Genomic DNA, 14,796 nt, shown 5'->3' on the forward strand with positions numbered 1-14,796 from the left:
CAGGGACTGGGGGATCTAGGTGGTTCCCTGTGGTGTCTAAAGGGCTGAGGAGGAGGAATCAGGGATGGGGGTTCTGGGTAGTTCTCTGTGGTGTCTAAAGGGCTGAGGAGGAGGAATCAGGGATGGGGGTTCTGGGTAGTTCCCTGTGGTGTCTAAAGGGCTGAGGAGGAGGAATCAGGGATGGGGGTTCTGGGTAGTTCCCTGTGGTGTCTAAAGGGCTGAGGAGGAGGAATCAGGGATCAAGAATGGGGATCTGGGAGGCTTCCTGTGCTGTCTAGAGGGCTGAGGAGGAGGGAGGATCCTGGATGGCCTTGGGCAGCATGACGGGTACCTGGTCGAGCTTCCAGTGGAACTCAGCAGGGCGGAAGGTGTCAGCCTGGTCGAAGTCCTTGCGCAGCAGGAACACGAGGCGGCAGTTGTGCACATACAGTGCGTAGTGGTGCCGGTTCATCTCTGTGGGGACACACCCAGCTCAGGACCACACACAGCCCTTGGTGTCTGCCAGTCTTACACACTGACAGCACCGAGCCAAATCAGAGAAACCCCAGAGAAAGGAGCTTTCTCATGGATCATTATAGCTCTTCTTGAATTATCAGCTTTGTTCATGGAATCATCCTGTCCCAGCTAATAAATCAAATCCAAATGTATATTTTGTCTAACCAGTTTCAGTGAAGAATTAGAACTGTTTCTCCCAATCTAAATATTGAAAAAAATTAAACATAATTTAGTTTTTTTATCCATAAATTCCTGTGAAATCTCTAGCTGTGTTATTCCAGCTTTGTTTGAAATTTAGGTAGCCATTGGGCCTCTTAATAAGCTCTCAATTCAGCAATGTTTGGAGTGGCACCATCTGCGATTAGTTTTTTCTCAAACCAAATTAAATGAGGAGAGATGGCAACACTCTACAGCTGTTGATTCTCCTTTTGAATAACATTTTTTTCCATACACAGTCTCACCTGTCTTGTCAGAGTTGCAGAGAATGGTCTCCTTCTCAGCTCTTAATCCAGGACTAGGTCCATGTTTCATCCACAGAGTGATGGTGAATTGATCAGTTAAATTTTTCGGGACTATTCCATCTGGGATTTTGGCTCCTTGCTTTCCATCAAATTTAAAAATGATGTCATTGCTATCCATGAGGAGCCCAGTTGTCCAGTTGGTTGTTGTACTGGGAGATGGTAACAGGTCAATGGCACCTGAGGAAGCTCCTGCAAATCACATATAATGAATAACACAATGAGAGACCAATGAAAAAGCTGTGAAGATTAATTTAACATAGACCATGTTTCTAATTCACACTCTTTAGACTATTTTACTACGCAAATGGTCCTACCAGCCTCAATGCCAAATCACTGAAATGTTATAAAATAAACACCCACCATTGTAAACCAGTAAGAGTTTTCTAGATTAAATGTACTGCACAGAAAACTATAGAAAATAATGTAAAGTTATCTTTCTCAGAAATATTCAGTATTTTCTGAACATTAATGACATTTCTTCAGCTATTTCAAGATCTGCAAAGATTCAAAACAAATTTTCTTCATTTATCTTCCTCCCCTGACAGCATGAAGGTATGTGGGGATGATGTGCTGTAAAATACAGCACAGTGGGGATGGATGCAGAACAGGCTCCACAGTGTCCAGTAGTCAGCTATGGATATCCTCAGTAATGCTGGGAGGAATGTCCATTCACAGAGGGGATTCATCCCCAACCAGGTAATAACACTCCAGTGCTGGTTTCTGGTACATATTTGACCGCTGGAGCTCTGTGTGTTCTTTAATGATAGACTGATATGGAAAAGACTGTGGTGCCAAGATAGGATAAAATAGCACAGTTCTTCACAGCACTGTTTGCTTATAGCTTAACAATTGCCTGCCAGGCACTATGAAAACCATGCAAGGAACTACCCAGAGCATTTCCCTATTGGTGAAAGATGGCCTTTAGCAGAAAATATGATCCCAAAAGTAAAAAGCACAAACAATCTTTGTATTCCTGTTGCTGCTTTGTCAAATAACAATATGGTGAGCAAACTGTGATGGCATAAAAAATCCCCTGCTAAGATGTTTCTGCCCTCCTTCACCATCCAAGAAGAGATAAAAGATCCCAAATCTCTGCAGGAGTGCAAAAATTTTAAGCCAAAAATGTGTAGAATTGTTTCATACAGATTTTTTTTAAAAAGGTGTTTTTTAAAAAAAAGTAGCTATGATTTGGAAAGATTCACCTTATTCTGTAAATGAATGTCTTGGATTCTTCTCCAAAATTTATTACTGTAAAATGAGGCTGTTTTGAAGTGGTATTTTGAATACCAAACCTAACGCCTACCTCTTCATAGCTTGTGCATGGAGACAACGTGTATTAATTTTACAGACTGTAATTCTGGATAATACAGGATACTGCATTTGTGTAATCAGCACCAAGCTCAACAGGTTCTACTTTATCTGCCCATATTTGTACAGAGATTTATGGATAAGTTTGGAATCTCAACCTGTTAGTGTGTTTCAATCCTGCCCTAAGAAAAAACATTGGATTATGTGCTAGGGAGATTTGACTGGAATAAATCATGCTTTCCCTATCCTAATAAATCCAGCCAGAGTCCCAGACTGCTCAGGCATGTACAGAAACAGACCTGTAGCAATGCAAACAGGATCTCTCTGGAGGTGTTCCCAGAACAGCCTTATCATGGGATCAGTGCTCTTCCAAAATGTAGTGCCTGATGCCCTTTTCTTCCAAAATGCTTCCAGAATAATGCAGAAACTGCTACATGAAGCTCAGCTTTGGGCTGAGACCCCTGAGGCACCTCTTGCACATAGAAGTGCTTATTTTCACCAGTGATTTATGCAGTTGGCCCCCCCTCCTCTCCCAGTCCTGTACATTTGGGCTCCAACATTTGTGCCAGGATAACCACACAGTGATGCTGCTCACTGAGCTGGACCAGACTGCTGGCTTAGCTGGAAACGAATCATCCAAATAACACCCAGCCCAAACTGTCCTTTGTGATCAGATCAACAACTTTCTTGAGCCTCTCCACCATCCAGGATAATGGAAAGAGGGCAGGATCCTAGATGGAGCAGGGCCTTGAGACTGATATTCAGTGTTTCCCCGTCTCAGTTTCCCATCTGCCACATGGGAGAATTAGCAATCCCATTATTTTCTATTTTATCTACATTTAGAGGGAAAGGAGACAGCACCAGAGCCATCTTTCCACTATACTTTCAGGGTCCTTAACCTACGTTTATTTTAGTGTGATTTATTCTGGTATGTTTTTGCAGTCCAAATGATGTCTTTTAGACAGTCTGTACTTTTTATTGTTGTCAGGTGACAAGACGAAAGAATGCCTACTAAAATGCTTTGAGGCACAACACTAGTATTTCCTTGACTTTAAAATGACTGAAGTGTAATTTAATCATTTAAGTTGCCCACCTTGCCACCTTGACCGTCCAAGGGAGTGCAAATCTCTGGGTTATTGAAAAGCAGACTTGAACCTTCCGTTGGATAAAAAATGAATTTTAATTCACCTTTCTTAGCATCTGCCTTCTCCAGATCTCCAACAGATAAATGAAGAAATGAGCACGGGATTTATAAACTGAATCTTTAATTATACAGAGAGAGCCTTTCATTTTACATCGTGCAGAGCTGTCTGAGTGCTCAGTTCTACACTCTCTGCAATCACACAGTGCTTCACACTGTATAAAAAATGTGGGGTTTTCACCCCTTTCAAAGGATTTTATCATCCAACCATTAGTTACAATAAGTAATTTCTGGGAGAAAACTATTTCCAGAAATAATTTAACCTGCTTTTCTAAGAGTGCTCTTTACATAAGGATGGTAATAAATACTAAATAGCAAAGCGCAGGCCAGGCTAAATGAAATTCTCATGTAAAGCACATTGTCACTTACAACTGTTTTTATCAAAGTCCTGTTACAAGTTTCTACCATGTCTATGAAGATACGGAAAACCTGGACCAAAAAACATCCTTTCAGCAGTGAGAATTTTCCCCCTATTTACATACAGTCTTACATTCTTACCTGTTTTCTCAAGTGCTTTCCATTCTGTTCCTTCGCACATGTGCTGAGCCAGAGCTGAAGTTCAGCACTGATGTCTGTCCACTGCTCAGCGCTGCCTGCAGCCACCACAACGGCCCTGGCAGGCCTGAGAAACACCCGTAATTCTCTTTTCCGCTCCAGTGTCAGCAGGTGAGGCAGTCAAGCCACACTCTGCAAACAGAACCCCTTCCACAGCTAAGGACTTTTACACCAGTTGAAGGTACCTTCTTTCAGCCCTACACTTGAAATGATAATTCTGTTGGATATAGCTGCTATCAGTGTTTGATTTCAAGATAATAATTTCGTGGTGTGGGTCTTGTTCTCAGTGATCTGCAGTGAGTGACTGTGCCATTTGTAGTTCATGTCTCTAACAGCACAAAGCAATGTTCTTTAGGATGCCAATACAGCTTCTTAAAAAGTATTTGACTTTAGCTATAGTATATTTATTTTTATTAAAATTCTAGTATTTTATGAAATCAAGCCTTGCTCAACCTCTCAGATTTAATGTCATTACCATGATTAAGATGCATATTGGGGCAGATAGATTTTCATCTGCTCTTCTAGAGCCCAGGCAGTTGAATAAAGACACAGGATTCAAGTAATGGTTGTTTCTGTGATCTTAACTAAGCAATTTTGCAGTTGAAAACATTCCGATTTTATGGCAATGCTACTACTCCCACTCATCTTTACCTCCCCTTCTCCATTTCCACTGATAACCGATAACTGTAACTGCCAGCTATTTTTCCCTGGAAATTGCTTCTCCATTTTAACTAATTTAGTAACACTAGCTGAAATATTTCATTTACAAAAATTATTTCCTAAAGGTTAGTGTATTGATGTAAGCATCTCTGCAGCACTGCTGGGTAGTTATCAGAGGAAAGGTAAGCCCTACACCAGAGCACCCTGAACCAAAATCCACACATTTAAATGGAAAAAATTGCACAATTGCTACTGTAGCTCTGACAGAAGCCAGGCAAAAAGATGGAGAAGATGAGAATTAATGTTCACACCATCAGGGCTTCAGACAAAGACTCTAAAGACAGGATATTAAAACAGGAGAGACATCTGATCTCAAAAGATAAAGGGATTATTGTGTGGCCATTGCTTTGCCAGATATAGTATCTTGAAGTCTGAAAAAAACACAGCAGTATCTTCAAGTATTTAACCTGCCTTTCAAAATTGACTTCTGCATTTTACACAAAGTTATCAAAAAGCACAAAAAGGGAGGAAAAAATTAGGAAATATTTCTCCACCAGGGCAGCTCTTATTTGAAGTTCATGTTTCTTAAATGTATTTTCTAAAATAATTGCCCAGAATATTCTTTTACTTGTTGTCTGTTTGTCCTCTGGCACAGCACGGAACAGTAGAACAGAAAGCTGAGTCAAGAAGACTGAGACAAAACAGGGAGATTCAATCCCTTCAGATCCTATGGTCTTCTTTTGATGGCAAATCTACCCTGGAAATCTCACTACCCTGTCACAGCAGTATTTGTAGCAGAGGGAAGAAAGAAGGAGAAGGAGGTGGAATATGGAAGAATGAAAAATCAAGAAGGAAACAGGAACAGAAGAGAAAATAATTAAGAGAATGCAGGGAGAAAGTATGAAATAGAGCCAAAACAAATGGAAAAGAAGGATGAGAAGCTGTCAAATATCACCACTCTCTCAATTTTCATTGCTATGATCCAAAGTCAGACAGCTGAGCTAAATTCAAGTGCTGCATGCTTACAGGTCACAAGAAACTGGTGCCTTGTCTGCAAAAGCATTATTATTATGTCAATTGAAATCTATATTCATACCACATAATTTCTGCAGAGATTTTTCAGAGTAGGTTTCACGATCACAGCCCTTTCCGATGTAATTGGTCTGCAGTTCAATGGTGGTGTGGATTGAGGACACTGGTCCATCACATGTTTCTAGGTGGATGCTGGGAAACAAGGGTATGCTGCCAGAGCCTGGCCTGTATTCAATCCGTTTGTTCCAGTCTGGAAAAACAAACAAATAAAAAACTACAAGATTCAACAGGGAGTAAAAAAAAGTGAAGGGAGTTATATAATTTCAAATTAAACACATTGTTCTCAAAGGTCGCTGTCTAAGGTAAAAATAAGAGTTTCTGAACTTGGCATCAATAAGCTACTGTCCTAAAAATATGGATTTTGGCCCTGTTTTTCTAAGAGTGTCAGGCTCACTTAAGTAATGCTACTGCTGGTTGAGTCACACAAGCAGAGGCTACACACATCTCCTGACAAGAAGTGCTAATTGGTGTCAGTCTGGAACTGCAGAGCCCACCTTCCCATGACAGACTACAAGCTGACTCTTCAGGGAGCAGGTGCCTGCTGCTCCCAGTTTGGTCAGATTTCACAGCCTTGTGATAAGAACAAATACCTCCAAGGACCAGGCTACACGTCAGTCTAATATAACACCTCTGTAGTGCCATTTCTTGTCTTTGAACATCTTCCTAATTCTGTGAAGCACTAATGACCGGAAGCTCCAGCTGAAAGAATGACTTATGTTTCCAGCCAGATCTGACTAAACCGTGCTTACGCAGATGCCTCACAGACCACAACATTTAAACAATCCCTGCCTCAGGCAGCCACCTGTTTGTGCCACACATTCCCCTGTGCTGCTCAAATGAAGCATTTAATGTTTGAAATCAAATTAATTATGGTGTTTGCAACACGCTTCAGAGAAAACCCAAACAAGCAGTGGTAATTACAAACATGTATTTTAGCTGTCTTTACGGATCATATTTTCATGGAGTCACAGCATGGCTGCAGCTGGAAAGGATACTCAAAGCTCACTCAGTCCATCCCCCTGCCATAGGCAGGGACACCTGCCACTAAACCAGGTTGCTCAAAGGCCCATCCAACCTGATCTCAGACAACTTGAGGGATAGGGCATCCACAGCTTCTCTGGGCAACCTGTGCCGTGCCTCAGCATCCTCATAGGAGAAAAATTTCTTTCATATACCCAACCTAATCCAACTTAAAGCTGTTACTTCTTGTCCTGTCACTACAGGCCCCAGTAAAATCTTTCTGTCCGTCTTTCTTGTAAGTTCCCTTCAAGCACTAAAAGGTCTCAGCAAGATCTCTGTGAAGCCTTCTCCACACTGAACAACCCCAACTCTCAGTCTGTTCTTAAAGGAGAGAATCTCCAGCCTCCTGGCCATGTTCACAGCCCTTCCCCTTGTTGCTCTAACAAGTTCAAATCTTTGTAGGTAAAAGGAGACTTCATAAATAGAAAAGTTCTTGGTCCTGGTAGTCAACAAATTCCCTGAAAACAAATGGACAGAGATTTGTTCTAAATATCAGTGGAAGGAAAATTAATCGTGTATACAAATATGCGTGAAGGAGTTTGATGTTTTCCAACAGATCTCATTTCAGAAAGCTTGAAAAATGGTGCTCTCTCTCTTGGTCTTAAATTGCATTAAATATTCACAAGAAAGTCTGAACATCCATGCAAACTTTGAAGTGTGAGGCAGTCATTAGTCCAGAGACCAGGCAAAGATGCTACAACCACTGGTCTGCATTTCAGAATTCTCAGATCTTCTTCCTGGCATAGCCTGGCATAATCATGCAGCATTTTCTTAACAAGAGGAAGATGAGACTTCCAGGAACATTCTGAAAGTATGTTTAGTATCAGTTTTTAGCAAAATCTTTAGGACTTGTACATCACAAGTAAGACAACTGTGACTATATGACTGCCTGTGCACATATAACTAAATTTGAGCTTAATACTTTTCCAATAGAAAAGAGCAGCAAATTCTTTCAGGTATTTCAGGTAAAAAAAAAAAAAACAACATTGCTGTTTTTATACAAACTAATAATATATGAATTATTCATCTTTACAGTCTCTCATTCATCAGTTCGGGCATTGTATTCTTCTACCCAAAAAGGAAAGTAAAGTCATATACATATATCTGAAACCTTTCTGACTATTTCAGCAGTTTTCAGCAACGTTTTCATTTCTCAGACATACCATATAGTTGAACCAATACTCATGCAAAACATTCATTAGCGGATGTGAGATGTGACTGAGTTATAAACTGCAAGGTACCTGCAGCTGCACACTCACCTCCAGCTATACAAGGAATGTTCTATAAAACCCACACCATTTAAAATGCCACTGCACACAGGGGAGAATAATGGGAGCCCTCTGTTTCTGCCACAAGAATTGGAAAAAGTATTTTGCTTATTTCGCTAAATGGTATTTCCTTTCAGCTTGGTAGAAGTGGGAATTTGTACCCAGAGATCATAAATGCTGCACCTCTTAAATCACTCACATTTGTCTCAGCTCTAAATTGTACAACATCAACTAGACTTGAACCAGTGTCTTTTTACCTTGGTCCACTTCATCACCGCAGACCAATCCTCATCTGAACTGCACCAGCACTTCCTTCACTTACTTGGTGCAGATTTAGGAATTCCACCAAGAAATCCCTCTCCATGCCAAAGACGTTCCCAGGCAGGTGTGAGGCAATACTGGGGCAGGTTACAATCCTGTGATGGCAGAACCATCCCTAAAGGCAGCAGGAACTCTGATTAAAACCAACTGTCTTATTTCCATAGAGCCTTCCCCCAGCACCTCAGGTCTCAGAGCTGTGAAACTGAGGCCAGCACCCTCTGCATCTCACTACAAGTGCAGGTAGCAATGCTGGGAAGTGCACAGAGTTGGAACAAGCAACAGCACGAGGTACTAATGGTACGAAAAAATTATTGTGAGAGTAACCCAAGTCCCTAATTTAATTTTGAATGGGGTGAATATCATTATTTTACCTTTTCCCAGAATAACATCCCACACTGGACTTACTCAAAAGGTCAGCACCATCCCTTCAGGTATGTGGTGGCACTTTTTTGTTTCCTCTGGAGTGATTCAGAAGAAAAGTCTTATGAAATCCGAGTCTGCAAAAGCCTCTGAATTTATTTATTTTCTAGATGAATTCAGATACATAATCCCTGAACTGGCAGGTGGCACTTAGATTAGCTAAACCCAACCAACACAGTCCCTCCTTTGACACAAACCTGACCTACATCCTGCAACAACACCACATTACACTGCAAACTTGGGAAAGTAAACACTGTCAAGGTAGAAGACTAATCCCATGGGGAAAGTCTTAATAGAACTACCACTGGTTAGTCCTACAGCCTCTGTTTAGATTTTATAATTTACCAGGCTTTTGCTTGTCACATGAAGCTGCTCCAGACAATGCAAGACAGCCCCAGCTGGGTTATCCCTACAATACAACATTAGAGTGTAGATATCATGATGTCAAGTTTGTGGATCAGATTTCATCAACCATAAAGCAGCTAAGTAAACATGGATCTTGATTGCTGAGATACTCAAACTATCCCAAGATCAAAATAGATCAAACTTCAGCGACAGTTTGAGTCTTTAAAAGTAAATCCCAATGCACTGAACGAATTTTCCTTTTAACAGATGGATAATGTAAAGACTTTCCTTGATCCCTAAACTTCAGGTTTTCTGTATTCTTTGTGATCCATGTTTTATATTTTAATTAATTTCTTATGCTGGATGACACTAAGAAGGATTTAATCTGATTTTTTTCCTTGAAGGAGATCATGCAGATGAGGTATGATGTGATTCATGTCTCCTACATGTGTATGGCTATAAACTTTGATTGCATTTCACAGTGTTAAAAATGACAGTAATGTAATTAAAGATAATCATAACACAACGAAATGCAAAACTTCTCTCCTGTTGCACTGAGGATGTGCATCTTGGCAGCTAAATGTAAGATAAAATTTATGTGGTGCCATTACTGAGTCTCTGCAGAATCCCTGCATAATTGCTGAAACAGAAGGTTCCCAGAGCAGTGTAATTGGTATCTCTTCTATTTCCTCGGCAGCATCCGCACATCTGTGCAGTTTGTGTAGGCTAGAGACTTGGCTAAAGGTTACTCTGGTGCCTTTTTTATGTGAAATAAGATGAGTGACTTGTTAAGGAAATGATAATCAGGTCTGAGTCAGTTAAAAGGTTTCCACAGCAAAGAGAAAACTCAAACTAATGTCCAAAGCTCTGCTGGTTTGCTAAGAGATTTAAATGCACATCTCAAAGTATAAACAAACACTCATATACACCTTTTCCTTGTGCAGCATGTTGGTAGCTTTAAAAAGACAAACAAAAAAGAAACAGAAATTTGTGCTTAGTACAGGACAGTGGAAAGACTGCTACTGCAGCAGCTGATGAGTCCAATGGAGTAACTGTTGTGCCTGACCTACTGACACTGAATATTTTATCAAGTGAGAAAGTTCCCAGATCTAATGGTGTTTAATTACAGTAATTTCATGATTATAAGCCACACTGAGTATAAGCCGTACTTCTGGGTGCTAGCAACTTTTCATTCTTTGTCCATATATAAGCCACACCTGATTATAAGCCGCACAGTACAATACAGAGTGTGATGAAAGGTATCTATTCTATCACCATCTGTTGAGGGTGGCGACAGTGATCCTTATCTCCATTGGAGATATTCTGCTAATGGGGCATTGTTCTTTACCTTTTCACAACCCATCCTTCCTCCAGCCAGTCATTTTCTGCTAATGGTCCATTGAGTCCCACTGTGTGACTGATAAAATTACTGCATCCCACTGAAAGTTGCTCCAGCCAACATTTCTTATCAAGATAAAAACAGAGGTTTGGGGACACTAAGGCAGCCCCTTCTCCACTGGACTCCAGAGGAAAACCGGATTTCTCCACATCACCACTGGACCTCCGGAGGGAAACTGGACCTTGTACAGGAGCACTGCTTCAACTGAATCACATCTGTCACTGCAGGATGATGCAGTCACCATTTAATGGGACTGCTACCAGCACCCTGCCTGAAGGGTGTCAGGTTGTACTCTGACTTTGTCAGGGCTTGGAGTTTGTGTCTTTGTAGTACTGTATTTCTATTTTAATTTCCCTGGAAAAGAACTGTTATTCCTAATTCCCATATTTTTGCCTGAAAGCCCCTTGATTTCAAAATTATAATAATTTGGAGGGAGGGGGTTTACATTCTCCATTTTAAACAGGAGTTCCTGCCTTTCTCAGCAGACACCTGTCCTCCAAACTAAAATAGAAACATTTTCTTCTTTGTCCATATATAAGCCGCACCAGATTATAAGCCGCACTTTGTGTTTGGACCAAAATTTTAGTCAAAATGGTGCGGCTTATAATTGTGAAATTACTTATATGAAATAAACATACAAGAATCTAAAAACCATGAAACAACACTGGTAAAGCTATTATTTGTTGTAAGATTTCATTTGAATAATGTATTTCCCACAGTGTCAGAGCCCCAAGGGCACTAATAAGCCCTAATGAACGTCCACAAGCTTCACCTGGGGCCTCCATTTGCCCCCCATGGGTCTGGAGCTCTGTTTAAGCTCAGGCTGGGCTGTGGGTGCTGGTATGGCTCCGCTATAGCATCCCTGGATCCAGTAGCCAGCCCGGAGTTGCTGCTCTGGCTTGACAGAGGCTCAGCGCTGTGGACCTGACCAGTGACCTGATTTAAACCCTCATCCATGGATCCCTCTCCTGGGACCTGCCTTCTCCCCAGAGGAGGAGATCTGGCATCTTGGCTGAGCCAGGCCCCTTCTCTGGGTCTGCTCCCCTCAGCAGGGCCAGGGCTTGGTCCTGGGTTGATGAATACATCAACCTACCCTGTGAGCTCTGTCATTAAAATTGGCCCTCTACTTGTTTTCCTTTAGGAAATAACTTTCTTCTTGCCAGGTTTGGATTGGTTACAGGCTTCTCATGTCTCTGCTGGAGAGTCTGCAAAGTGCTTCTCAGATTCTCAAAGGCAGACTCTGAAGCACTCCATGGAGTAGTTACCCAAATAATTAATTGAATGTCATAACTCATGTGGAAAGTCTTCAATTTTTCAGCCCAAGGTCTAAGGATGTGTGGAACTTTTTACAAGCAGAGATTAAAAAAAATCATTAGGAAAAGCTTCAAACCTAACTGGACATCCCATAGTGCTTTAACTTTTGGGTAGATTAAATGTTAAGGGAATGATGTTGTCACCTGCATCTCGGAGATAAGAAATTTCTCAGTGAAATTATAATTCACCCAATAAAGCTCAGGAAGATCTTGCAGTGAAAATTCAAAAAAGAAAAGACTATTTTTGTAGTTGAAAATGCAGAAATGTGAACAAAGGAGTTATCTTCCACAGAATTATATGGAAATAAAAATTTAGTTAAACAGGTCTAAAATTAATGGGGGTTTTGTTTCATTTAAGATGGAAAATACTGACTTCAGTATTTCAGTCCTCACAGATAAGGAGAACAGCCTGCAGAGAGGGCAGTAACAGGGTACTCTGCAAATGTGAAATTCATGGTACACGGGGAACTAGCTGGTAGTGATGCCTGTGAGTCTGCCTTGGGAATGTTATTTGGTATTTCCATTTGCAGTCCTGGCAAAAGAGCAGGACCATGTTAGTTACTGCTTCCAGTTAAGGGAAAGGAAGGCAGTGCCACACTAGAAGTCAATCTAGAAAGAGGATATCCTAAGCACAGAATAAGATGATCTTGAGAACTGGTGTTACAGAAATAGCGCTTAGTAATGACACAAAGTGCTCAGGAACTTCAGCAAACTGCTGTGAAATTAGTGAAAAATGACAAATGGAAAAATAGCTGATTCCATTTAGACAAGAACAGCATTTCCACGGGCCACCAGTCTGACACAGCCAGGCAAAACCAAGGCAGTCTTGGAATATATAAAGCACTGTTGTCAATAAGAGACCATGGTAAAAAGAAACATGAAAGGACCTGGAGTGCTCAGGGAAGATGTATTTAGCTATAATGCAGGTACAGAATTTACTAAAGAGAGCATTTCTGAAAAATTAGATTGGAACAGGTATGACTGCTTTCTCTGAATATGTCTGGTAGTTAAAGCAAAGTAAAAACAACATAGATACAAGAAAAAAACAAAGTATGAACTTATGTAAATTTTAAGCTCAAAACTCAGTTGTACTCTGGAGTTCAGTTAACTGTCAAATGTCTGGAATGGTTATTTGGAGTGGATATTTTACTGAAACAGTGCCATTCAAGTTAACAGCTGAATGTAAGTATTTCATCCTGATTACCCTGGTTGAAGGATGTGTGGCTAATGCATGCACAGCAGTGCCAAGCCTAGACTGACATAAAGACTCCCTGCTTCACAATAAACTTAATTTATAAAAATATGGGTGAATATCTTACAGCTAAGACAACACAAGGATGGTGTTTTAAGCTGCTAGGTGTGTACACAAGAGTAATACAAATTGATTTATGTTTAGTGCAGAAAATACTTGGCCCTTTAAAATTGTTTCAGAAGACTGAGAATATTATCCTCATCAGCAAGGTTTCTGCACTTGACCAGTCTCCTCCAAATAATCAATTGCCTTAGTAATCATATTCCTCCTTGTTAGAATCATTGGCAGGATGAAAGCCAATATGGTTTTGGTTTCCTCAGTAATTGGATCTTACTAGAAAGCCCCCACGACAACCATTCTGAAGTCACTCAGCAGCTACTGCAAAGAACATCTCTGAGAAATGTTGACTTAGAAGTGATGTGAGATCACTCTGCTACTGAAATGGAAGGTCCTGCCCTTTTCTGTACAAAAGAAGGATTTTACTTCAGCAGGAAGAACAAGCTGCTCTGACTACATGTGGCCTCTGAATGACTATTCAACCTTAGAGAGGTGGTAGGAATGCGCCTTTAGGCAGTAGCAAGGGCCCAGGTCACCTTAGTGAGAAAAAAAATGATATGCACTATCTTTGACATATTGACCATCTTTATTAAATATTATTTATAATCTATTAGGTGAATAAACAAAGAGAGGTTTTTATTTTGAAACCATTTTTAAGCCAACACTATGTAAAAGTAATTGAATTTTTCAGAAATGTCTCTTTTAAGATGAATTTTGGAAGAACTTCAACTTTATTATTTTTCTTGGGTAGTTGGGTGTTGGTACAAGGGTTCACAGACCTTGGAAGACAAATGCAAGAAATCTTTTCAGATTGGTAGAACACTTGAGGCTGGATGCTGTGAAATCCTGTTTTCTATTCAGAGTCCTAACTGTCTGTTCAACTGCAGGTTAGTCACCATTGCCTACACAGGACCATATGAAATTTGGAAAAAGTCTCCTTTCATGAGGGAAAACTATGTGACTTTTGAGTTTTGGACTGCTGTCTTTGCTCCACACTCATCTCCTCAGGAAGCACAGCCAGCATTCCTTGTTGTAAGCTCTCTGACACTTTTCCAGGGTATTCAGTGAGTTGCTTTAGAGAAGTTTTTTTCTTCTAATACCTATTTTCTGTCTGAAAAAAACTGGATTTTAGGGAGCAAAACTGTGTGGTTTAATTGTAAATAATTGAGGAGACCTCTGACATTTTTCAAATTTTAATGTCCGTGATTCTGCCCTTGCTTTTTTTGAGGGTAAACTCTTCTCCCCACACAGTACATTGCTCACCAGAGAGCTTGGTACAGGAATATTTGTTTTCAATTTTCTGCTATCTTGCATCTTTCAGCACATTGGGTTATATTTCATTTCCCTTTGTTATCCCGCTGTGGGGCTACAGCAACCGTTTCATGAAAACTGTTCCTGAAAGTAACAGAAATGTGACAAAAGATTACAATACCATAAATGAGCCAAAGGAAACCTGGTCTAGATTGCAGGATTTTGTCTTACTTCACCTCATGCTATTTAATGAATATTTTATGAGTATTTAGTACTAGGGTGCCACCGTACTTTGAATAAGGAAGATGTAACTTTACA

At 40.5% G+C, this 14,796-nt stretch overlaps 1 protein-coding gene across 1 annotated transcript in view; it reads right to left on the reverse strand.

The window, feature by feature from the left end:
• The window catches only part of CLSTN2 (calsyntenin 2), a 213,844-nt gene that overhangs the window by 65,700 nt on the left and 133,348 nt on the right, over positions 1 to 14,796 (reverse strand). Inside the window, exons 5-7 of the mRNA XM_033069303.1 lie at positions 5,837 to 6,022; positions 957 to 1,205; positions 332 to 453 (exon numbers count right to left, since the gene is read on the reverse strand). Of these exons, the coding sequence (XP_032925194.1) occupies positions 332 to 453; positions 957 to 1,205; positions 5,837 to 6,022 (557 nt within the window). The remainder of the gene's footprint in view (positions 1 to 331; positions 454 to 956; positions 1,206 to 5,836; positions 6,023 to 14,796) is intronic.

The sequence above is a fragment of the Catharus ustulatus genome, chromosome 10 (assembly GCF_009819885.2).
Source record: "Catharus ustulatus isolate bCatUst1 chromosome 10, bCatUst1.pri.v2, whole genome shotgun sequence".
Lineage (NCBI taxonomy): Eukaryota > Metazoa > Chordata > Aves > Passeriformes > Turdidae > Catharus > Catharus ustulatus.